Source organism: Sphaeramia orbicularis, chromosome 4 (assembly GCF_902148855.1).
Source record: "Sphaeramia orbicularis chromosome 4, fSphaOr1.1, whole genome shotgun sequence".
In the NCBI taxonomy this organism is placed as follows: Eukaryota; Metazoa; Chordata; class Actinopteri; order Kurtiformes; family Apogonidae; genus Sphaeramia; species Sphaeramia orbicularis.
This window is the reverse complement of record NC_043960.1, coordinates 813,711-838,945: the sequence shown is the minus strand read 5'-3', so window position 1 is coordinate 838,945 and position 25,235 is coordinate 813,711. Positions and strand designations below refer to the sequence as shown.

General features: G+C 42.4%; 1 protein-coding gene across 2 annotated transcripts in view; it reads right to left on the bottom strand.

The window, feature by feature from the left end:
- Positions 1 to 5,507: 5,507 nt before the first annotated feature.
- nfia (nuclear factor I/A) overlaps positions 5,508 to 25,235 on the bottom strand; it is a 460,723-nt gene continuing 440,995 nt past the window's right edge. For both annotated transcript variants that reach the window (XM_030131808.1, XM_030131809.1), the window contains exons 8-10: positions 23,942 to 24,107; positions 19,370 to 19,458; positions 5,508 to 5,647 (exon numbers count right to left, since the gene is read on the bottom strand). In XM_030131808.1, coding sequence (XP_029987668.1) covers positions 5,633 to 5,647; positions 19,370 to 19,458; positions 23,942 to 24,107 — 270 coding nt within the window. In that variant the 3' untranslated portion in view covers positions 5,508 to 5,632. The remainder of the gene's footprint in view (positions 5,648 to 19,369; positions 19,459 to 23,941; positions 24,108 to 25,235) is intronic.

Below are 25,235 nucleotides of genomic sequence, written 5' to 3'. Positions count from 1 at the left end.
TGCATATTTTATGTCCTCATTTTTCATTCATGGGAACAAAAGAAAGAACTTAAAACAGGAAGACGTAAAGGAACACGTGTTTGAGTGAACGCTGGGAGGTTTTCGAAGCAACTCAGCTCCAGGATGTGCAGCTTTGAGCCCCGTCTGCTCCGTCCACAAACCCACAGCACGAAAACCAGTGAAAGGAGCACCAGACACCCACCAGTACTGAAGGACACCCACCAGTACTGAAGGAAACCCACCAGTACTGAAGGAAACCCACCAGTACTGGAGGAAACCCACCAGTACTGAAGGACACCCACCAGTACTGAAGGACACCCACCAGTACTGGAGGAAACCCACCAGTACTGGAGGAAACCCACCAGTACTGAAGGACACCCACCAGTACTGGAGGAAACCCACCAGTACTGAAGGACACCCACCAGTACTGGAGGAAACCCACCAGTACTGGAGGAAACCCACCAGTACTGAAGGAAACCCACCAGTACTGGAGGAAACCCACCAGTACTGGAGGAAACCCACCAGTACTGAAGGACACCCACCAGTACTGGAGGAAACCCACCAGTACTGAAGGACACCCACCAGTACTGAAGGAAACCCACCAGTACTGAAGGACACCCACCAGTACTGAAGGACACCCACCAGTACTGGAGGAAACCCACCAGTAGTGAAGGAAACCCACCAGTAGTGAAGGAAACCCACCAGTAGTGAAGGAAACCCACCAGTACTGAAGGAAACCCACCAGTACTGAAGGACACCCACCAGTACTGGAGGAAACCCACCAGTACTGAAGGAAACCCACCAGTAGTGAAGGAAACCCACCAGTACTGAAGGACACCCACCAGTACTGGAGGAAACCCACCAGTAGTGAAGGAAACCCACCAGTACTGAAGGAAACCCACCAGTACTGGAGGAAACCCACCAGTACTGAAGGACACCCACCAGTACTGGAGGAAACCCACCAGTAGTGAAGGAAACCCACCAGTACTGAAGGACACCCACCAGTACTGGAGGAAACCCACCAGTACTGGAGGAAACCCACCAGTACTGAAGGACACCCACCAGTACTGAAGGACACCCACCAGTACTGAAGGACACCCACCAGTACTGAAGGACACCCACCAGTACTGGAGGAAACCCACCAGTACTGAAGGAAACCCACCAGTACTGAAGGACACCCACCAGTACTGGAGGAAACCCACCAGTAGTGAAGGAAACCCACCAGTACTGGAGGAAACCCACCAGTACTGAAGGACACCCACCAGTACTGGAGGAAACCCACCAGTACTGAAGGAAACCCACCAGTACTGGAGGAAACCCACCAGTACTGAAGGACACCCACCAGTACTGGAGGAAACCCACCAGTACTGGAGGAAACCCACCAGTACTGGAGGACACCCTTTGAGTGACAGCGCTGACGTCACATGACTCTAAACCGGGGGTGTCAAACATATGGGATTATTTATAAGAGAATAAAATAAGGGTCTGCCACGGACAGTGGCGGCTGTCATTGAGTCTGAACACGTTAAAAGCCGTCGTTTTCAGCTCCAGACCCTGTTTTTAAACATTTGTGGATTTGTAGATCCACTGTGATCTGTAAACTTTAATGAACACGTAAATGATAAACTGAGACATAAATATTATTAGTTTTACTGTCTGTATGCTGCACTTTTTTTTCTTACACTTCGTTCTGTTGCTGCCTTGATCATATACTTTCCTCATTGTGGGATCAATAAAGTCTGTAACTGAATCGAATCTAATCAATATTGCACTTATTTTTCTGAAGAAATTTTAGGTTGTTCATGGATGTTCGGGTTATTCCTTTTTTGGTAAAAGGATAATGTTTTCCATACTGTAATTACACTTTTTTTTGGAAAAAAATGTGAGTTTTCATAATTTATTAAGTCATTATTCTCCTATTTTCCTGGTGCGGTCCACTTCAGGTCAAACTGGGCACAATCTGAATGTGGAACCTGAACTAAAATGAGTTTGACAATTTTGCTCTAAACTTGTAAGTTTTATGAAAATTTGTGAAATCCTTCATTTTTTAAAAAGTTTTATCAAATATAAAACCTTCCTAAATTAATAACCTAGGTCACCTGTGGTTAGAAACTATACGTAGCAGGAAAAGTCTTTTATTTCCCCCTAAAGATCCAAATGTTTCTGAACAGGTTTTGTGCTAATATGGCTAAAGTTACAATTAGCTCATTTGCTAATGCTAAATGTTACCATTTGCTAATTTAGCCGCTAAACTGGACTTAGCTAACCAGAACCACTCTGTTCCAGCTGTTATCATTCTGGTTTACAGGCGCTAACAGAAGTAGCTTATAAGAAAACACAAACACACACATTTAACCGTTTAAATCATCTATTAGCCAAAAACAGTTAGCTTACCTGACGAAAAGCTTTCAGTTACCAAACTTCATCTCCAATCAATGAGGAACAGTCTGTCTACAAGCTAAACTTAAGAGCCATTTAACTCAACTGTGACAGGAGCTAAATGTGTATTTTAGACAAATACTGGAAGAAATTAAATGGAATTTCAGTGTTACAGCTGAGAAATGAGGCTGTTAGCTAATGAAACAGACAAATAACTGCTAACACTAACCATTAGCTCAATGAGGAATAGTCAGTTTAGCAGCTAAACTTTAGCCGTTAGCTTACTGATTGTCAACAGATTTAATTATGATAAATACTTAAGTTTTTTTCTGAAATATTTGAATGCAGCTTAACAGTTTTAGTAGTTTAATGTATTACCAAATGAAATCCATGCTCTTTTATCTGTTAAAATAAACTGTTACATTAAAAGAAACTTCAATACACAAAGCTAACTGAACCTAGAAAACTAGCGACAACAGTTCATTTGATTTATGTTTGAGCTTCTGAACTGTACAGACGTTCTGTTATCCATCTAATCTGTTTTTTTTCTGTTAAATATGAAGGTCATGTGTTTAAATTTGCGGTTCTGTTGTAGAAGCTGAAAGTTTAATCCTCCATTTTTTTATCGTCATAGTTGAATATAAAATCAAATGTGCTCATTTCACTGGATTTTCCGCTGCGTTTCCATCTGTTAGCGTGGATGTGGAGGCGGTTGACCTGGTTGTAGCTGGTGTAGATTCACCTGGAAGTCTGCGCTGCAGGCGACAGGACGCGTCACGGCGCCGCCTTCAGACCTCCTAATACTGAGAGTTTGGAAATCGCAGCGTTCCTCCTCAGCTTTAACGCTTATTCGCTCCAGCTTCCTTCAAAACGGGCGGTGTGGAGGAAAATAAGAAAACCTTAGACGACGATGAAGACTCCACACCAGATGTGCAACCTCAGGACTGGACCGCAGCTCAAGGCACATTGATGAGGAACGATAGTATTCGTGCAATCTGATCAAATAAAATAATAATAATAATAAAAAAACCCATCTCGGAACAGAGAACTGATTTGCTTGATTTGCTGTTGAGGGAAAAAAGGAAGGAGGGATAGAGGAAGAAATCCAAATAATGGAGAGATGTGGAGAAGCGAAGAGAGCTGGTTGTTTGTGAAGGAGAGCGATAGAAAAGGCCTCGACGGGGCCGAAACGAACAGACGGCTGCTGCCAAGCGCCTGATGTGGGGTTTACAATAGAGTGTCTTTATCTCACTAACTACGTCATCTATGGAAAAATCTGTCACTAACACTAGAACATGCAGAAGTTTTTTTTGTTCTTTTTTTGTAACTTTTTCACTTAAATTCACTTTTCTTCGACGCTGGATGGTCGTAAGAGTGTGTGTGTGCATGTGTGTATATATATTTATATATATAGTATAGGAAAGGAAAACAAAAAATGCAGTTGGATCAAACGGTGAGTTGCATGTGAAGCGCTCGGTTTGTCTCTTCTATTTGTGGACGAAAGCTTCCAGAGAGTTACCCTCTGCTCTGCCTCTGCATCACTAAATCACACCCCCTGATTAAACACTTGTGGCCCATTGGCCGACTGCAGGATTAAGTGCGTTTGATTGGGCGGGGCCTCTAGGAGACTCAGCCAATCAGAGGGCGGCTCCTCATTATGGAGCTACGCCCTGTAAAGATTATCTTGCCAAAAGAAACCGGAGTAAATATGATGACTTGAAGCTATATTCACTCATTTCACTCCTGATTTTTGCCTTATGAGAAATTCTAATTGCTTTTTCTTTTTAAGTAAAACGATGTGCTCATTAAAATAAGTTACCTTTTTTTTGTTTTTGTTTTTTGTTCTTTCAAATAAAAATCACAAACTGCGAACTTTAAAAAATTGATTGTTTGAACTGATATTTCTTAAAGGGATTCTATCATGCTAACAAATTTACAAGATGAGTAAACGACAAATAATAATAAACAGTGAATACAGCTCCCCGGATTTCTCACAAGGCTGTGGTTTCTAGTTCAACGCTGTGTGGTTGTCTTTTGTACCCCAATATTTTAGAGTCCCAGAGGTGTGACTGGACTAGGAAGAAAAATATATATTTATATATACTTTTCGACAACTGGTTCATCGAGCTATCTTACAAAGATATTTAACTATCCAACAGCTAGCCAACAAAATTGCACTTTCCTCATGATCAATATTCCACTGGTAAAGTTTGAGTCACGCTTCTCTGTCCTGTCCTGTCTGCCTGCCGTGGGTTTTGGACACCCGAGTTTTCTGCCCACCCTTCGGATGCTGTAACTTCAGCCTGACTCACTGACTGGTGGATGGAATAGGAGGAAGGGGCAAAGGGGGAGGGGGGGGGGGCGGGACCGGCTGAAATGACGGCTAAGAGAGAAAAATCAATGAGCCATGAAGCCAAAGCCTCCCAGATAAACGAGCCTGGATCCACCAGCATCAACACTTTGCATCGACAAACCCCCCCCCCCCCCCCTCCATGTGTAGTTCATGGTATTATTAAGAAACAGGCAGGCGTGTGTTTACGCCTCCCTCGGTCGGGACTTTCCATTAAGCACTGGTCCATGTCCGTGGAAAGACCCCTGTCGTCCTCGGCGACCAGGAGGCGGGGCCTGGAGTCCGTCCTAGGAGGCGGTTTGAGGGGGGCAGGTCAGAGGTATTAGCTGGTGGTATCCGAGCCAGGTAACACCCCCCACCCCCACCCCCACCCCCAGCTGTGAAAAAGACGACCCCAAATGATCAGTGGGCGAAGTGGAGGTTAAACTGCTGCACGTCCACTGGATGCTGCAAAGGATGATGGGAAGGGAAGCCCTGTGATTCAGTCTCCGAAGGCTCAGTACCCCCTTGAACTCCTCAGACTGGTTTGGTTTTTTGGTGAGGTGGGGGGGAGGGGGGGGGGGGGGTCAGGGTCTGGCACTATATATGGACATATGCACCATATGTCTACAGGGGGGTGTAGAGTTTACAGAGGGCGGGGTGGCGTTCGTTTGATCCGCTGTAGCCATGCTGATGCTGTTGTTGAGTCTGTAATTGGCGATTTGGGGGGGGGGGGGGGGGGGGGGGGGTCAGGGGTCAGACGTAGAGAAAGGGAAGTGGGTGGGGCTGTATCGGCGTGGCGTGATAGGGCAGGACGAGATGGGGCTCACTGTTGCAGCTGGCGTCAAAAAGGTCGGAGTTGGAGGAGGGGGCTGCAGCGATCTGTCGGACAGGTAGGTCGAGGGGGCGGGGCCTCTGAAGTCCTTATCCCAGGTACCACTGTGAAGAGAAACACAGGTATTAATAACAGCTGAAATGCCTGGATGTCCGAAGATGCTCGGGTCCAGATCAGGAAGTCAAGATGAAGACAATTTATAAAGAGTTTAAAGAGAAGGTTTGAATAAAGTTTATCGAGAGTTTAATCCAAAAACCTGGGATGAAAGTTGAATTAAAGACACACAGTGTGATTCTGAAAAGTTCATACAGGTCCTTAAACAGTTTTACAAGTTATAAAATACTAAAACCTACATGTTTTCCATCAAAATGTCTTGAATTCAGTTTGACAGCTTCTACAAATGGACTGGACATGAAGGTGACATCACTTTCAAATGATACATTAAAGGGTCAATGTGTAATTTTCAGTGACAGCGGTCGTTCAAAACATGAAAACACACTATTGTTTTTTTCTGTTCCAGTTTAGTTACAGATTTATTAACTCTGGTCCAAACTCAGACATAAAGGGGGGCAGTGCTGAACCCCGACACTGGAACAGCTGATGGAAAGTGGAAAAAAAGGTGGAAGTGAAATGCATTTGTTTGACTTTTATCAAATATAAAACCTTCCCAAATAAATAACATATGTCACTATATTTTCCATGTGGTGTGAATATAGGGCTAGAAACTAAATGTAGCAGGAAAACTCTATTTCTGTCCATGACTATAGATATATGAACTGTAACTCTCACTCTTATGTGACATTTAATATTTATTTTTGCGTTCTGATAGTGTGTGTTGCTTTCAGTGTTGGTGTGTGAATGTTATGTTTGTCAAAGCTGAAAACGTGCTGTAAGATAATATTTAAAGGGGAGGCAAAATAAGCATAAAGATTCAGCCTACCCCTGTTAAGTCTGACTGTACAAATGAATAATTTCATTAGTGAAGTTTGTACTATAAATTAATTCCCATGGAGTGTTTTTTTGGCTCTATGAACTGGATGGATCTGTGGACTGTGTTTGTTCTTCAGACTGAAATAAATAATAAATACGGCAGCAATTTCCCCCAAAAGATCCAATGTTTCTTTACTTTTTACTATGTATTTTATTTAATAATTTTTATTTTTAATTTATATGTTTGTGTGTATACCTCCTTTTTTTAGTTGAAATGTTTTTCTTTATACATTCAGGTGTGACAATCGATGTTTATTCTGTTTTTTAATACTGTGTATCACTCTGTATAAAATGTTCAAAATGTTCTATAAATAAAGTAAAAAAAAAAAAAAAAAAATCCAACTGTTTCTGAACAAGTTTTGTGCTAATATGGCTAAAGTTACAATTAGCTCATATGCTAATGCTAAATGTTACCAATTGCTAACGTAGCCGCCCAACCCCCAGCGTTGTACCACATGTTGAGTCAGAACCTGCTGATCACACACTACACAGCCAACACCGAGCCTGGCTGAAGCTGAAGCTGCTCTAAGCTTCTGTATGAAGGTCGCTCCTGTCATCCGTCACCTCTGCAGCTGCTCCTCTACACAGCTGAAACATGGGCGGTGCTTCACATCATCTGCTGTTTCATGTGGAGCTGAAACATGGGCGGTGCTTCACATCATCTGCTGTTTCATGTGGAGCTGAAACATGGGCGGTGCTTCACATCATCTGCTGTTTCACGCAGAGCTGAAACATGGGCGGTGCTTCACATCATCTGCTGTTTCACGCGGAGCTGAAACATGGGCGGTGCTTCACATCATCTGCTGTTTCACGCGGAGCTGAAACATGGGCGGTGCTTCACATCATCTGCTGTTTCACGCGGAGCTGAAACATGGGCGGTGCTTCACATCATCTGTTTCATGTGGAGCTGAAACATGGGCGGTGCTTCACATCATCTGCTGTTTCATGTGGAGCTGAAACATGGGCGGTGCTTCACATCATCTGCTGTTTCACGCAGAGCTGAAACATGGGCGGTGCTTCACATCATCTGCTGTTTCACGCGGAGCTGAAACATGGGCGGTGCTTCACATCATCTGCTGTTTCATGTGGAGCTGAAACATGGGCGGTGCTTCACATCATCTGCTGTTTCACGCGGAGCTGAAACATGGGCGGTGCTTCACATCATCTGCTGTTTCATGTGGAGCTGAAACATGGGCGGTGCTTCACATCATCTGTTTCATGTGGAGCTGAAACATGGGCGGTGCTTCACATCATCTGCTGTTTCATGTGGAGCTGAAACATGGGCGGTGCTTCACATCATCTGCTGTTTCACGCAGAGCTGAAACATGGGCGGTGCTTCACATCATCTGCTGTTTCACGCGGAGCTGAAACATGGGCGGTGCTTCACATCATCTGCTGTTTCATGTGGAGCTGAAACATGGGCGGTGCTTCACATCATCTGCTGTTTCACGCGGAGCTGAAACATGGGCGGTGCTTCACATCATCTGCTGTTTCATGTGGAGCTGAAACATGGGCGGTGCTTCACATCATCTGCTGTTTCACGCAGAGCTGAAACATGGGCGGTGCTTCACATCATCTGCTGTTTCACGCAGAGCTGAAACATGGGCGGTGCTTCACATCATCTGCTGTTTCATGTGGAGCTGAAACATGGGCGGTGCTTCACATCATCTGCTGTTTCATGTGGAGCTGAAACATGGGCGGTGCTTCACATCATCTGCTGTTTCACGCAGAGCTGAAACATGGGCGGTGCTTCACATCATCTGCTGTTTCATGCGGAGCTGAAACATGGGCGGTGCTTCACATCATCTGCTGTTTCATGTGGAGCTGAAACATGGGCGATGCTTCACATCATCTGCTGTTTCACGCGGAGCTGAAACATGGGCGGTGCTTCACATCATCTGCTGTTTCATGTGGAGCTGAAACATGGGCGGTGCTTCACATCATCTGCTGTTTCACGCAGAGCTGAAACATGGGCGGTGCTTCACATCATCTGCTGTTTCACGCGGAGCTGAAACATGGGCGGTGCTTCACATCATCTGCTGTTTCACGCAGAGCTGAAACATGGGCGGTGCTTCACATCATCTGCTGTTTCATGTGGAGCTGAAACATGGGCGGTGCTTCACATCATCTGCTGTTTCACGCAGAGCTGAAACATGGGCGGTGCTTCACATCATCTGCTGAGGACCGTCCAGGGAGCGAGGACCTCTAACTCAGCTTCAGCCTCTGAAGCATGACCACGGTACTGACATGAAACCACTAAATAAATCTGTTGGCCACGAGAACCACAAGGTTTGGCTCCGGTTCTGTTTTTTATTTTTTTATTTTTTTTTGGACAGTGATGTGATGTTTAACCCACAAAGACCAAAACAACTACTGATGTGAACTGTTGAATACCTGCTGATCCGATCAATACATGAACATAATTGGTATAAAATGCAGTTTGTCATCAGATATGACATTGACTCACCAGTAAAACCCATGGAATTTGATAAATGACAGTGGATAAAATGAACAAAAACAAATAAAAAACCAAACAAAACTCAAAAATAATAAATGATGTGAAAATAATTTGCAAAACATGTACAAAAATAAAGTAATAAAAGGATAAAATAAGCAACACAATGAACAAAAACAGCAAAAGTAATGAATAAAATGAATGAAAATTAGTAATGAATCAACAAAATAACAGATAACGTGAACAAAGTAGGAGAAAAACTGAAGTAATTTGAAGACAAAAAATTTAAAAAGGGCAACAAAATGAACAAAAAAGTAAAATAATAAATGAAATTAACAAAAGCGATTAAAATAATTTACAAAATAATAAACGAAGAAAATAAACAATAAAATAAATAAAAATTAAAACATTGATTCACATGTAAAACCCATGGAGTTTAATAAATAACAGTGGGTGGAGACACTTTTTTGTTTTATGTTCAGTTATTGATATAGTTGTTGAAAAAGTCACATTTTCTTGAGTTTTCTGTTTCTGATATAATAAACCTCAACTTTAATCTGAGCTTTTATGAATAGCTACATGATCAATGAATTAAATATTGGAAAATACTTGATTTTCATTGAAAACAATGCAAAACACAGAGGGTAATATTATAATAAATGGTTATAAATTACTTAAGAATGGTTAAATAAAGAGAAAAAATTAATCTGTGAACTGACACCATGGGTTAATGTCAGATTTACCTTTTGTCATCTTTAGTTTTATGGTTTGTACTCGTACTTGAAAACACTTAAATATGGATTTTAACTGAACTACTTGGGTTTCACTACCGGTGAGAGCGCACAGGTGGTTCTAAACAGGGTTCGCACACATTTTTCAAGGTGAAATTCCAGCATTTTTCAGGCACTTTAAGGGTCATTTTCTAATTTTCAGACATACATATACTCCTGATTATTTTTTCCACTTTTCTATCACACTGATGCACATTGTATTATGCTGTAAACATCTATAATTATGTTTCATAACAGCAAAAAGTTTAGAAATTAAAGAAGAACGCAAATTTTTTTTCCCAAAAAAACAAAAGGGAAACCACTTGGTGTTTTCAGACCCACTCGCACCGAGACAAAGCTAAACATAAAAAAGGACCTGGAGTCGACCTGAGAACACCTAGGAATTTTCTTTTTTGACATTAAATTATTATAATTTTTAAATCTATCACCTTTCTGTAAGCAGCTTTGGCTGTAATTCCAAGCACTTTTCAGATCTTGAAAACCCAATGTTGAAATTCACACATTTTCACGTATTCCGAACACCCGTCCGAACCCTGTCGAAAGCTCTGAAGCTTTTGTTGTCGTACATATTTGGACTCGTTGAACAGATTCAGTTTAATCGGCGGTGGTTGGACTCCGTCTGTTGCAGGGTTTTTCCAGGGTGTGTGCATTTTGATGGCTCACTGGCGTGGCTTTCTGGGACACTTAAATGGAACAGATCCATCATTAATGTATAGGATCATCTGTGTTTTTACTGCTGAGACAAGCCAAAATGTCACCGTGTGAAAAAGGGATCTGACCAGGGCTATTTGGACTGGGACGGCCACTTGCATTTCCTCAAAAAACACACAATTTTAAAGGGAATTAATCATTTTGGACACAGCGATTTCGACAAATTGAAGAAAAAAGCAACATAGAAGAAGCCACAATATGTTATTACCATGTCTGACACAATATTTTACAGCCTTTTGTCACTTGTTTATGTCATTTTCAGCCTCATTTATGGAAAAAAATTCTTCGCCCACCCCTTGTTTTCTTCATTTTTTTTGTTTATTTTAATGCCTGGTCCAACTAAAGGTCCATTTGTTTGGACAAATATAATGATACCAACACAAACAGCTCATAGTAGTTTCATTTCACAGCTGACATCGATCCATTTAACATGTTTTCTTGATAAAAACCATTTTGTCGTTGTACTGACAAAAATGGGCACACAGGAGTTAGGACTGGACTGCAGAACCACTGTCTGGATGACTTTGGATGGTCCAATCATGTTTTCTGTGACTGTAGATATCCTCCTTAGATCCAGGACAGTGAAAATTTGTAGCTTTTATTCATTAAACAATTGTCTTGATTGGAAACATTTCTGAAATTATTATTTTTTATTTATTTTTTAATGGAATGTCCAATGGACAGCATTTTTTACATAAAACTGTCAAACTTTTGTCCCGTACAGTGGACAAAAATGCATGGCTGGGTCTCAGGAGGACATGTAAACATGTCTTTATGCATTTATATGCTTAGAAGCTTTTTTTGGTCTGGTACTGTACTTGTTTTGCATCATTTCTTCAGTCATATATTTACCTGTTTTGTTTGTTTTGTACTTCCTGGACATGTAGTTTTGCTCCTGGTTTTGTATTCATTTTCTTTTGTCTTTGGATGTATTTAGTTTGGTTTGTCTGACTTTATACAGTAGGATTTTACAGCTAGTTGTGTAGAGTTAACCATTAAGGCTCTGATTGTTTAGAAGGGGTCAGGAAATGTCAGATTCTCCTCATCCTGCTCCTTTTTGAGCATGAGTGTGTACATGTTTGTTCAGCTGATGATTATTGAATGTCTGCTGATGAAATGCACACGCATGAACCAAATAAATGAATGAAATATCTTTGTAAAACTAAATACTTTGTGTGATATTTTGTGTGTTGCTGGCCAGGTCATCATTGTAAACGAGACTAGAATAGAATATCTGTACTGTCATTGTAACAAGTACAACAGAATTAAAAGTGCATCCAATCTGTGCTTCATATAAAACCTCCTATAAAAATACAAATACAAATAAAAGCAGCTAAAATAAATAGAACGGGTTCTGAATTGACCTGCCTGCTTAAACAAATGTTAAATAAAATTTAAAAAAAACATTTGATTCACTGTCTTTTGGCGTTATTCCTGCTCTCCTGAGGATGAATGTAGGATTTATTTTCCTTTCCGTAAATCCAGGCGGTGCACGTGAGTACGATTTCAGACCAGGACGGTGTTTTCTCTGGTGCTTGTAATGAGCGCTGCTGCCTGTAGGGGGCACTGGCAGGACTTTAAACCACTTTTCTCTGGTGTTTGCCAGGTTTGAGTCGGACACTCAGTTTTTTTGTGTTCAGGGCCAGTTTTCTCTTTTCTCCTGCTTCCAGCTGCGACTTTACGACACTTTTCATCTCTGAAGTCGTTGTGTGTGTGTGTGTGTGTGTGTGTATGTGTGTGTGTGTGTGTGTAATCCATCTCTGATAGGCCGGTATCGATCGCCAAAGGTGCATCGTTCATGAATCTCTCCTCTTCCTCCTCTTCCTCACTGCCCCGCCAAGTTCAAGTTCATCCCCGCCTTACATCATGTCTGGTTGCTAGGGACAACCAGACGGCCCGGGACGTGACTACCATCACCAAGGCAACCGCATCCCTCCCTCTTCCTCCTTTCTTTCTTTCTTTCTTTCTTTTACGTTCCTCCTCCCCGTCCCGCTCTGCACTTTTACACACACACACACACACACACACACACACACACACACACACATATTGATCTGAAGTGAAAACACACACACACCTACACACTCATACTCTTAAAAAATTTACATGCAATTTAGAAAATGCGACTGTGAACCCTGGACGCAGAGCGAAAGTTTAAATAAAACACATGGAGGTAAATAGTTTGCGTTGTTGTTTGTGTGTTTCTGTGTGTGTGATGCAGGGTTTTCTCTGCACTCAAACCTCAGTTGCTCCTGACTCGTTGTAATTCTATTGCTGTGTGTGTGTGTGTGTGTGTGTGTGCAGTAGTGATAGAGGAGAAGACTGGAAGGTTAGTTTTTAATCAATACAACTTGCTGACGCTGGGACTTTTCTAGCTCGCTCTCTCTCCTGCCTGTGTCTACCGGTGTCTCTCGGCCGCTCGCTCGCTCCCTGCACTGCAGCTCCTCCCTCTGTCCTGAGAAGACTCGGAGAAGATGAAACTCTCACAGGCCAGACAGTGTGTGTGTGTGTGTGTGTGTGTGTGTGTGTGTGTGTGTGTGTGTGTGTGTGTGGAGTAATGTTACCACACAGAGGGCTGATGCTGACAGCTGTGATTCAGACTGTAGATACTCATCACACAGACACAAGGAGAAGAAGAAGAAGAAAGAGGAGAAGGAGAAGAAGAAAGAGGAGAAGGAGAAGAAGAAAGAGGAGGAGGAGAAGAAGAGGAAACAGGAGGAGAAGGAGAAGAAGAAGAAGAAAAAGGAGTAGGAGAAGAAGAAGTAGTGAAGAGGAGGAAAAAGGAGAAGAGGAAGAAGCAGAAAAAGAAGCAGGAGAAGAAGAAAAGGAAGAAGGAGAAGAGGAAGAAACAGAAGAAGCAAAGGAAGGAGAAAAAGAGGCAGAAGAGGAAGCAGAAAAAGGAGTGAAGAGGAGGAAAAAGGAGAAGGAGAAGAAGCAGAAGAGGAAGATGGAGACGTTTGTTCCTCTGCTGCTGTCATCAGTATGTGCCGTCAGTTTTCAGTCTAGAACTCATGTGCAGAGGCTGCAGTGGGTAGGGGACTACTTTCAGAGGCGGATGAATCCACATGTGGTGATGAAGTGAATATTAGCCGCTGTTCACACATGGTTTTCAGGTGGAAACCATCACTGACACACTCCTGATCTGATCATTCTGGTCTTCTCCTTCTTCTCCTTCTTCTTCTCCTCCTTCTTCTTCTTCTTCTTCTTCTCCTCCTTCTTCTTCTTCTCCTTCTCCTTCTTCTCCTTCTCCTCCTTCTTCTTCTTCTTCTTCTCCTCCTTCTTCTTCTTCTCCTTCTCCTTCTTCTCCTTCTCCTCCTTCTTCTTCTTCTTCTCCTCCTTCTTCTTCTTCTTCTTCTTCTTCTTCTCCTCCTTCTTCTTCTTCTCCTTCTCCTTCTCCTTCTTCTCCTTCTCCTCTTCTTCTTCTTCTCCTTCTCCTTCTTCTTCTTCAGTCTTCTCTGTAAACTGGTGACCTGATGACAGTCAGTGCTCTGGATCCTTTAGAACCATCCGGTCCAAACCGTCTGGTCAAAGCAGTGACACGTCTGCAGCCCAGAGGGGATGGACATGAGCAGGTGGATTCACTGGGACATCTGAAACTCTCCTGAACCTTCCGTCCTCTGGTTTTATCCGTTTATTTGGATCTGATTCTTCACTAGTTGAAGTGGATTCATTTACAGATTTTCTTTGACTGAAAAATCACTTGATAAAACCTTGTGTACCACAAAATGACGCACTTTTATTCTTGACTATTTAACCATTTCTAGTTTCTTCCTAAAATGTCAAACATTTAAAGGTAATTTCACACTTGTTGGTCCAACATCTGGTTCCAGGTGTTGATCTGGGACTAAACGCATCCTTTGAAATCCTCCTTAAACCTCTGCTGTTCTTCTGACTTTCAGCCTCTTTTGTTGTGATTTTATGTCAACGTGTTGATCTTCCAGGAGGTGTGATCCAAATCACAGGTTCCGTCAGTACCTCCAGGGCCCACCAGGGGCCCACCAGGGCGCCACCAGGGCCCACCAGGGCCCACCAGGGCGCCACCAGGGGCCACCAGGGCCCACCAGGGGCCCACCAGGGCGCCACCAGGGCCCACCAGGGGCCCACCAGGGCGCCACCAGGGCCCACCAGGGCGCCACCAGGGGGCCACCAGGGCCCACCAGGGCGCCACCAGGGGGCCACCAGGGGGCCACCAGGGCCCACCCACCAGGGGGCCACCAGGGCCCACCAGGGGGCCACCAGGGGGCCACCAGGGGGCTGAGTTCCCACTGCTTTAACAGTTACATTTTCCTCTAAATGTTTCTCATAATGAAAAGAGTTTATTTCACTTGAACGTGTCTTTGTTGCAACAATCAATCCCTTTCTCTCTCTCTCTCTCTCTCTCTCTCCTTGTTGCTGGTTGTGTTTCTATGTCTCTCGCCCGGTCCCGTCCCGTCCTGAGTCAGCACTTCTGCCAGACACACAAATGCACAAAACACACGCACACACATACACACACACACACACACTGGGGGTGAGTCATGAGAGGGGTGTGGCAGATACGTAGTGTGTGTGTGTGTGTGTGTGTGTGTGTGTGTGTGTGTGTGTGAGCTTCACCTTGAAGACTGTGTGTGTGCAAATAGGACACAGAGACAGATGACGACAACGCACACACTCACACAAACACACAAAACACACAACACGATGGGGAAAACACCCTCACTGCAACGTCTGCGCCTCAGATGTAACCTGACCACACACACACACACACACACACACACACACCACACAACACACACACACACACCACACAAACACACACACACTTACACACACTCTTATCGATCAGGTCATAGCAGTTGTCGTATCATAGTGTGTGTAGTGTGTGTGTAGTATGTGTGAGTGTAGTATGTGTGTGTAGTGTGTTTGTTTGTGTATAGTATGTGTGTGTGTAGTGTCTGTGTGTGTGTGTAGTGTGTTTGTGTGTGTGTGTAGTGTGTGTGTGTGTAGTGTGTTGGTTGGCATGATCTGGTGCCAACTCCCTCCCCTCCATCTTCATCTCCAAGGGCAACCGCCGCCATCGTCCATGGCAACCACCACGCTGACCCATGTGGGCACCATGCCCACGTTCACACAATGCCAGTGCCATCTGCCCTCCGCCACACACACACACACACACACCCTCACATGCACACACACACACACACACACACACACACACACACACACACACACACACACACACTGGAATGCACAGACTGTCCAGTTGGTCACCATGGCGATGAGAGGAGGCGGTGTTTACTGTACAGTCCCATGGCTCGCTCTCTTTCTCCAACAGAAGCCGAATGTCGACCGCCCAGGGTGACTTTTGTTCTGCTTCTATACGTGTGTGTGTGCGATTATGTCTGTTTTGTGTGTGTGTGCGTTTGTGTGTCCTGTTCTGGGTCACACTCTTTAATACAGAAGGTCTGTCGTTGTCAATCTGACGCCTTTCAACGCTGCTTCTAAATGTTAAAAGGACCGCGTTTATTCGCCGACGGACAAAAAAAACTTGACGATTTCCCTCAGTTGAAATAGTTTTAACATTTGACAGAAGCGCACACGTACGTCTCATTACATTTCAGTCTATTTTTATTGTTAATTTGGCTCTAAATAGATGAACTGCAAAACATTTCAACTAGAGCTACTTCAACCTCCTTCAATGTGAGAAAACTGAAGAAACTTATACTTTTTGTTATTTTTTATTTTTTTTTTTTAACTTCTGCTACACCTGCTCTGCAGAACAACAAAATACAAAAATATCAGTTTCCTAAAAATGTGGCCTCAACTTTTAATACACAACATCCAGTCCTTAAAAATATAATTAATTTGACAAACTGATGGAATTACTAAAAATATCTGCAACCGACATCAAGAAGACACTGTGATTTTCAAAAAATGTAGTTTTTTCATAAATCTCTCTTTATTTTTAACCAAAGACATGAAATTCTAATCTGAATGAGTCTTTCCTGGTTAAATAAAAGTGAAATAATAAAAATAAAACAATGTCCATATATGATTTCACCATCAAGCAACACTTTTCTTGACTTTAAAGAAAAAATTGCATCATATTGTTGAATTTCCTTGGTTTTTCTAAAATATTCCACTGTCTGTTCCAAAACTTCAAGAAAAATCAGTGGTGAAAACGTTCAAACATGAACATAAAAACACACAAATGTGCTCTTTCCAGGTTGACTTTTGAATAATAAATGTTTGAGGTGAATCTGGAGTCGTCACAATGAAAAAACAACAGAAAAAAAAGAATGAATAAAAAAATACAGGAAACACCTGCTCATCCAGGAGTGTGTGTGTGTGTGTGTGTGTGTGTTGGACTGTGACAGAGTCAATAAATCGACAACCTCGACTCGACTCGACACCACACACACACACACACACACACACACACACACACACACACACACTTTACTGTCATTTCACCTCAGAGTCGAGTCAAGGCTGCACAACCGTTACACTCTCCATAAATCAGACGACAAATAGACCCTGACCCACACAGACACACACAAATACACAAACACAAACAAACATACACACACACACACACACACAGATACATAGACTCACATAAATACATACACAACACACAGATACACACACAAACACACACACAAATATACAGAGACATGCAGACACACAACTGTACACACACACACAGACATGTATAGACACATGCAGACACACACACACACACTCAGATACACACACAGATATACACAGACTCACATAAACACATCACTACACACAAAGACACACACAGAGATGTATACACACAGACACATGCAGACACACACAAAGACACAGATACACACACAGACACACACAAAACCACACACACAGACACACAATACACACAGATATGTATAAACACACACAGACACAGATACACAAAGGCACAAAACAACACACACAGACACACAATACACACAGATATGTATAAACACACACAGACACAGATACACAAAGGCACAAAACAACACACACAGACACACAATACACACAGATATGTATAAACACACACAGACAGATACACAAAGACACACACAGACACACAATACACACAGATATGTATAAACACACACAGACACAGATACACAAAGACACACACAGATTCACATAGACACACAGATACACACGGACACACAAACACACACTGACAACACACATGCTAACACACAAACAGACACACACAGACTCACTCACATGTACACACACACACACATGTCTCTGTTAAATGTCCGTGTTGCGTTCACTGACCACCTGCTCTGCTGTAAATGCCACTGCTTTGTGATTGGCTGAGGTGAAGGGTGGGACCTGCACAGACTGTCTGTTCTGACCAATCACACGCACGGATGAGGATGAAACCGAGTCCAAAGGACTGACACAGAAAACCACCTGACAGGACTCACACACGGACACCCTGGTCCTGACCCTGACCCTGTCCCTGGTCCTGACCCTGACCCTGACCCTGACCCTGGTCCTGACCCTGGTCCTGGTCCTGGTCCTGGTCCTGGTCCTGACCCTGGTCCTGACCCTGGTCCTGGTCCTGTCCCTGGTCCTGACCCTGGTCCTGGTCCTGACCCTGGTCCTGGTCCTGACCCCGGTCCTGTCCCCGGTCCTGACCCCGGTCCTGTCCCCGGTCCTGACCCTGGTCCTGACCCTGACCCTGTCCCTGACCCTGACCCTGGTCCCTGACCCTGGTCCTGGTCCTGGTCCTGGTCCTGGTCCTGACCCTGGTCCTGACCCTGGTCCTGACCCTGGTCCTGGTCCTGTCCCTGGTCCTGACCCTGGTCCTGGTCCTGACCCTGGTCCTGGTCCTGACCCCGGTCCTGTCCCCGGTCCTGACCCCGGTCCTGGCCCCGGTCCTGTCCCCGGTCCTGACCCTGGTCCTGTCCCCGTCGGTCCTGGTCCTGTCCCTGGTCCTGGTCCTGACCCTGGTCCTGTCCCCGGTCCTGTCCCCGGTCCTGACCCTGGTCCTGTCCCCGGTCCTGACCCTGGTCCTGGTCCTGGTCCTGACCCCGGTCCTGGCCCCGGTCCTGTCTCCCAGCTGATCAGAGTCCACCTCCCACCCCTCCTCACGTCTTCAGTGCTTTTTCTTTGGGCTTGATTCTGATTTTAATGTAAAAACCAGTGTTTCAGAGGAAGATGCTGAGTTCAAGGACTCACTACTTCTGAACTATTCATGATCGATGCATGAAATTTTCAGCAGTTGTTCTAAGGTACAACATGTTTTTAACCTCAGTAAAAAAAAAAAAAAAAAAAAAAAAAAGATCCACAGTTGCATATTTGGCAATTTATAACTTGATGAAAACGGATTTTTTCTTTGTGCTTCAGAGCGACAATAAAATGACAAAATGCTGATGAAAACTGCATACTAGTGGTGTAACAGTAATTATAGCATTCGGACATGTTGAATTTCTAAAATATTTTTCGAGCTCTCATCTCACTGAGGAAGAAAAACCTCCCATTAAACTTAAAGGAAATGTTGATGTTTATGAACTATATGGACAAAAGTATGTGGACACATGATGTCTACAGATGTACGACGTCCTGTTCATGAGGATTTGAGATAAAGTCGAGGCTGATTTTCACAGTAAAATCAATAAAAACCAGAACATCACTGAGGTCGAGCACTAAGGTGGGGTCAAAGGTCAAGCCAAAGTGTAGAAAGTAGATCAGTTTTGTCTGAAATATGTAACTGGATGTAGTTGCGTTTACTTCCTTGTCACTGAAACTAAAGCGCTACCATCCTGAAAACACAAACCCTAAGTGTATCAGAGTACATGGACCCAGGAGGAGGGTCCACCTGGGCCAGCTGGTCTAGATCAGGCCTGGGGTGGGGGTGTTACCTGTGGCTGCTGAGGGATGTTAAAGCCGGGGTCTCTGGGTCCAACACTGACGAACCGCTGAGCTGGAGATGTGGTGGGAGTCGAGTAGGCTGGAGAAGACACAGAGTCAGAGAAGACGGACTGAAAACCAGGAACCCACAGCACAGTTCCCCCAGAAACGCAACATTTTCACCTGGATTTACGTCGTGACCCCCTCAGTCAGCATGTGTTTAATCTGTGACACCTCAGATCATCATGTTCACAAGTAAAAACTGTAAGTACACAACATCATCCCCTCTAAATGCTACCGTTTAACATTAGAATATTTACTATATGTATATATATATATATATATATATATATAATATATATATATATATTTTTTTTTTTTTTTTTTTTTTTTTTTTTTTTTTCCCACTTTATTTTCAGTTTTGGTTTAGTTTTGACCTAGATTTGGCTAATTTAGTTTAGTTATTTTCTTTTCAAATGCTTAGTTTAAACTAGAAACAGACTTTAGAAATGAAACTTTTAAGTTATGTAACTTAGCTTTTATTTAAAAATTGTATTAGTCCTGTTTCAGTTTGAGTGCCACTTTGAGTCTTGTTTCGTATAATATGGGTTACGCGTTAGTGGAAAAATGCACAAACGTCATAAAAATAACTGCACATTTTTATACAAACTCAACAAAACATTAGACCATTTAAAAAAACCCAATGAATTGACTAGTTGCTTTTCCATTGACCCTCAAACTGCACAAATATAACTTGCACATAAAAATGGACCAATGGAAAGACATCAATCTCGCCAAAACTCTAATTTTTCAATTAAAAGTTTTTGCGCTGGAAAAAGGTGGTTTTTTGGGCGTAGTGCAAATGGTATATCACACAAAACTGCAATGGAAAGACCTTCCGCAACTAGAGTTGTGAATTAAAAAAAAAAAAAAAAAAAAACGGATGTTGATGGACGTTACAACAAGCGAAGAAGAAGAGTTTTAAAAGAAACGTGTCAGTATGTGTGGAGGCACCAGGAAACCACATCATTTTTTAATTTAGTACGAGATAGAGGGATAATATATGATAATAATAATGAATCTATCTGTAAATCAACACCATATTTACATTCGTTGCCATGTTTATGGAATGACATCTTGTGGTAATAAATAAACAAATCATCGCATTTGTGATGAATGGAAAAACCGACTTCACACACTTCTGTTTTTTCCACATTTAGTAAATATCGGTAAAGTTTTGTGCAGATATTCAATGTAAAAGTGACTAATGATGACAAATAACTACCCACAAATATAAAATATATCTTCAAATATAACATATTTGTAACATAAACCATAAAAACTGGAATTTACACCCAAACCCAAAAAAATAGAACTATGTCGGAAATAAATGGACAAAGACTTGATAGTTCCTCTAATGTTTTAATATCATTTTAGTTCTTTTAGTGCAGTGTCAAAAGGCTTTTTTTTTTTTTTTGCTCATACATTAAATTTTTACTCTTTTCTCATTGACAAAACTTTGCTTGTTTTTATGTCTTCAATAAATCTCCAGTTTCTCATGCGTTGCTGACATCTGTGCCTTTGTCTGGACTTAAAAACAAAGTTAAAAGTCCTACATGTGTAATAACTGATCAGTTTTAGTCTATGTTAGTGTTCTGTGTTCAAACGACGACTCCGACGCTGCTGCTGAGTTTATTTTGAATTAATCCTCGCATTTGTTCTGCCGACAGATTAACAAACTTTGAAAAGCCTTTAAGGGATTATTAGGACAGACGCTGTGATAAAAACAGGTTTATTCTCATGTAGACATAAAGTACATTTTAACTCCTGTTGACTTTAAAGTGAGAATAAACAGCATGTAAAAATATACATCTACCCATGTGAGCAGGATTAAAGTATTGGCCCGATGTGCATCTGTTTTTGCCAAAATGACAGAAATCGTCACTAAAGCCTCAAGTCAAATTTAATCCCAATACAATGGACGTACTTTTTAAAGATTATGACTCATTCCTTTAGATTCTGAAGTAAATACTGAGAAATTAATTTAATATTTGACTTATTTACTTGGTTTTCTTTCATTGTGGAGGCAGTTTGGGCTGTTTTTAGGTGTTGGCAGCGCTAATGACAACATTCAAACATTATCTTTTAACTGAGATTGGGTTCTTTTGATTGGTCTAGAACACATGAGGGTAGAGGTCTGCATTGGCTGAGGGGGTTGGGGGTGGAAGTGGGCGGAGCAGACAGCAGCAGAGTGCAGTCGGTGAGAGAGAGATGGAAGATTTTTATTACTTATAGCAGCATTTTAGCGGTGAATTCTTGTAAATTACTGTATATAATAGTGATAGGGCTGTTTTGGAGTGCTCTACTGGTGTGTTTTGATGTGTTTTGTCAAGTTTCGCTGTTTTTTTCACTGTTTTTATCTGTATTTTTGCATCATTGATAGTTGTATTTTAGCTGCAAATATTATATAAATGTAGGTATATGTATATGTAAATCTATATGCAGGGATCTAGCCAGGGCAGGAAGAGATGCATGCATAAAAATGACTAGAAATAACTAAAAACAAGAAGAAGAAGAACACGGAAACAGAATGATCAAGACAAACTAAAATGTTAAAATGTTTGAGAACATGGAAAATAGTTGAAAGTGTATTTCTATAATCTCATAAAGTTTCATTATGCACATATACAGTTGTTTGTCATAATAAATATGATAAAAATTCAAGTCTGCTGGTTTTTTTTGCTATAACACACATTGAAGCATTTATTCAGAGGTGTCAAAAGTATTCACATTCACTCCTCAGGTAGAAGTATAGATACTAGGGTTTAAATAGATGTCTGTAGAAGTTGAATTAACAACTCAAGCTTTTTACTCAAGTAAAAGTGTAAAAGTACTGGCTTCAAAACCACTTAAAGTATAAAAGTAAATGTGAGGGGAAAAAATGGCATTAGGACAGAAGCTTCGGCCACACCACCGCACCACTATAGTGCACTGCCTATGTCCACGCTGGACTGTGACCTGATTCCAGTCATGTGCAGGTGCGATGGACTGTGTACAAACTAATCGGGTGTCAGAATGCTTTATGTTCATACTTCTAATCCAACTGAGACACAGATAGTATTAAATGGGAGTCGAATGTGTGACTTTAAATCTGGCTCTAAACAGATGTTGGGTGAACATCATAAATCATACATCATGAACCAAAATGGAGAAGGAAAAATGTAACGTTACAAGTTCTTTTGCTTAAAGAGTCTTCTTATTTTTGCAGGTCTAAGTTCAATTCTGAGTTCTATTTTCCAACTGTATCTTGTATTTTTCTTTTAGAGGTCCAGTGTCAGCTTTGGTTCATGTGTGTGTGTGTGTGGTTTAGATGAACTCACACCTGTCTGAGCTGAACTCAGAGCAGAGGTCCGATTCCACCTAAAAGATCTAATTTTGCAGCTTTAGAGAGTAGTTGTGGTGAAGAGCCTAGAGCAGAAAAACCAGATTATGAACCTGGGGAAATTCTGTGGTCCACACATGCTAACCTAACAGTGCAGGTGTTAAAAAAGAGCTGTGCACATGCAAAAGCATGAGCTGTTCTTAGAACGAGCTTCTGGACTGACTGACATGTTCTGCCCAGTAACCACCATTAACCAATAATAAGCAGACCACCAATGAGGTCACTGAATAATGGGAGTGTCCAAGAGTCACTAAAGACTAGAAAAAGTAATAAAGGAAACTCTTATTAGGCGTTTTTTTTTTTTTTTTCTCTCTGTGATAAAATGTGTTTGATGCTAGATTCTATTGTAACTTTTTAAGCAATAAATCCAGCTATTGTTTTAACTTTTTAAAACCTCAAACCTTCTTTTTTGGTGAATTCTTCCATTTCTCCTGGTTTGGTCCGTCCATCTGAAACATAACTGGTGAGTGAAATTTAAATTATGTGACCCCCCCTCTGGTGTCAGCCTAAGTGGAGTAGTCCAGATAAAGAGACACCGATTTTGGTACTTTTCAAACACGTAGACGTTGTCCAGGAATCAGCAAAGTCACTTTTCTGGTGAATAAACATAGAAAAATCTGGAACAATGATCCACTGAACTAACATAATTGTGGTTTTTTGAGATTATTGGGCTACGTGTCACACAACCACAAACAAATTCACTCAATCCAGATGGCACCATTGATCTGGATAGTTTTTTTTATTTGAACAATGACAAGAATGAAAACAAGCCAGAATGAAATAAGAGTAACGAGGCTATTTTTAAAATGTAAGAAGTAGAAAGTACAGATAATTGGAAATGTAAGGAGTCGGCTGAAAAATAATTACTCCAGTAAAGTACAGATAACCAACATTTCTACTTAAGTAAGGTAATGAAGTATTTGTACTTCCTTACTTGACACCTCTGCATTTATTACATATAATAATAATAATAATAATAATAATAATAATAATAATTAATGGACAGATGTTGAAAGTTAAGTTATTCCTGAGAAAAGGTGCCAAAGAATGGGCCTTTTCTGACACTGACTGTAAAAACAACGTAAATCTAAAAGTAGGCCTTCTGTTATAATGGTAGTCCTTACAGACTTAAATGACTTACTGGGTGAGGTGGGCGAGTTGCCCCCTCCTTCGGTGGAGGAGGTGGAGGGCGGCTTGGTGTCGACGGGCAGGGGGACAGGCCGGGCCATCGGGGGAGGCGGCGGGGGAGGCAGCATGGGCGTCGGCAGGAAGGGGTTGTGGACTTTTCCCTGGGAGCTACCGTTAGGCTGTGGGGGGGGGGGGGGGGGGAGGAGGAGGAAAGGGTTAAATCCAGACTTTAAAGCAACGCGTCAACAGGTGGGTCACATGTCGAACCTGTAACGGATCAACCCTCCACGGGTGTGTGTTCAGTGTGTGTGTTCAGTGTGTGTTCAGTGTGTGTGTTCAGTGTGTGTGTTCAGTGTGTGTGTTCAGTGTGTGTTCAGTGTGTGTGTTCAGTGTGTGTTCAGTGTGTGTTCAGTGTGTGTGTTCAGTGTGTGTTCAGTGTGTGTGTTCAGTGTGTGTGTTCAGTGTGTGTGTTCAGTGTGTGTGTCAGGTGTGTTCAGTGTGTGTGTGTCAGTGTGTGTGTTCAGTGTGTGTGTTCAGTGTGTGTTCAGTGTGTGTGTCAGTGTGTGTGTTCAGTGTGTGTTCAGTGTGTGTGTTCAGTGTGTGTGTTCAGTGTGTGTGTTCAGTGTGTGTTCAGTGTGTGTGTTCAGTGTGTGTTCAGTGTGTGTGTTCAGTGTGTGTGTTCAGTGTGTGTTCAGTGTGTGTTCAGTGTGTGTGTCAGTGTGTGTTCAGTGTGTGTGTTCAGTGTGTGTTCAGTGTGTGTTCAGTGTGTGTTCAGTGTGTGTGTTCAGTGTGTGTGTTCAGTGTGTGTTCAGTGTGTGTTCAGTGTGTGTTCAGTGTGTGTTCAGTGTGTGTGTTCAGTGTGTGTTCAGTGTGTGTTCAGTGTGTGTGTTCAGGTGTGTTCAGTGTGTGTTCAGTGTTGTGTGTTCAGTGGTGGTTCAGGTGTGTGTGTTCAGTGTGTGTGTTCAGTGTGTGTTCAGTGTGTGTGTTCAGTGTTGTGTGTTCAGTGTGTGTTCAGTGGTGTGTTCAGTGTGTGTGTTCAGTGTGTGGTTCAGTGGTGTGTTCAGTGGTGTGTTCAGGGTGTGTTCAGTGGTGGTGTGTCAGTGTGTTCAGTGTGTGTGTTCAGTGTGTGTGGTCAGTGTGTGTTCAGTGGTTCAGTGTGTGTGTCAGTGTGTGTCTGTGTGTGTGTTCAGGTGTGTGTCGTGTGTGTTCAGTGTGTGTGTTCAGTGTGTGGGTTCAGTGTGTGTTCAGTGTGTGTGTTCAGTGTGTGTGTTCAGTGTGGTGTTCAGGTGTGTTCAGTGTGTGTTCAG